We start from the raw sequence: 1,343 nt of genomic DNA on the forward strand, positions 1-1,343 counted from the left end.
AAGAAATCAGGAGGTGGAAGAGAGAGCTGGAAACTCCTTGTCTATCCGCTGGTCATATCCAGACTACTCTCGACATCAGTGGTTTTCGACTGGGGCACACAGGAGAGTGAGCCTGTCACCCACCACACCCATCGCCTCCTCCCCTGTGGGACCTGACTCAGCCACACCAGGTAATGCGAATGCACCAGTGTCCTCAGGTACTCCTGAGGCTGAATTCCGCCAAGGGGCCCACTGGGAGAGGTGAAGACGACGCACATGGCAGTTACCTGATGTTTCCTTCTTCAGAGGGGAGCCCGAGGATGCTGTAGATGCTGAGGAAGTGCTTGTGACAGGAAGAGGGGTGGTGTGACCTGTGGATGCTGAGGACGTGTCAGTGACAGGAAGAGAGGTGATGTGACCTGTGGATGCTGAGGAAGTGCTGGTGACAGGAAGAGGGGTGGTGTCACCTGTGGATGCTGAGGAAGCGCTGGTGACAGGAAGAGGGGTGGGGTGACCTGTGGATGCTGAGGAAGTGTCAGTGACAGGAAGAGAGGTGGTGTGACCTGTGGATGCTGAGGGAGTGTCAGCGACAGGAAGAGAGGTGGTGTGACCTGTCTGGTGACAAAGGAATGTGGTGAGATGTGGATCTGACACATATCGTCAAGTGAAAGGGTTTTCGCTGACAGGAAGAGGGGTGGTGTGACCTGTGGATGCTGAGGAAGCATCAGTGACAAGAAGAGGGGTGGCATGACCTGTGGATTCTGAGGAAGTGCTGGTGACAGGAAGAGGGGTGGTGTGACCTTTGGATGCTGAAGAAGCGTCAGTGACAGGAAGAGGGGTGGCCTGACCTGTGGATGCTGAGGAAGCACTGCTGACAGGAAGAGGAGTGATGTGACCTGTGGATGCTGAAGAAGCGTCAGTGACAGGAAGAGGGGTGGTGTGACCTGTGGATGCTGAGGAAGTGCTGGTGACAGGAAGAGGGGTGGCGTGACCTGTGGATGCTGAGGAAGTGTCAGTGACAGGAAGAGGGGTGGTGTGACCTGTGGATGTTGAGGAAGCGTCAGTGACAGGAAGAGGGGTGGTGTGACCTGTGGATGTTGAGGAAGTGTCAGTGACAGGAAGAGGGGTGGTGTGACCTGTGGATGTTGAGGAAGTGCTGGTGACAGGAAGAGGGGTGGTGTGACCTGTGGATGTTGAGGAAGCGTCAGTGACAGGAAGAGGGGTGGTGTGACCTGTGGATGCTGAGGACGTGTCAGTGACAGGAGGAGAGGTGGTGTGACCTGTGGATGCTGAAGAAGCGTCAGTGACAGGAGGAGAGGTGGTGTGACCTGTGGATGCTGAGGAAGTGCTGGTGACAGGAAGAG

At 55.9% G+C, this 1,343-nt stretch overlaps 1 protein-coding gene across 1 annotated transcript; it reads right to left on the minus strand.

Moving 5' to 3' along the window:
- Nucleotides 1-266: 266 nt before the first annotated feature.
- Nucleotides 267-1,338, minus strand: LOC116465942 (mucin-4-like; the record flags this gene model as incomplete). The annotated part of the gene is made up of 2 exons (XM_032148837.2): nt 267-542; nt 732-1,338. Coding segments are annotated over 2 exons (883 nt in total), but the record flags the coding sequence as incomplete, so codon positions are not given.
- Nucleotides 1,339-1,343: the final 5 nt, after the last annotated feature.

The sequence above is a fragment of the Hylobates moloch genome, unplaced genomic scaffold (assembly GCF_009828535.3).
Source record: "Hylobates moloch isolate HMO894 unplaced genomic scaffold, HMol_V3 SCAFFOLD_15047, whole genome shotgun sequence".
In the NCBI taxonomy this organism is placed as follows: Eukaryota; Metazoa; Chordata; class Mammalia; order Primates; family Hylobatidae; genus Hylobates; species Hylobates moloch.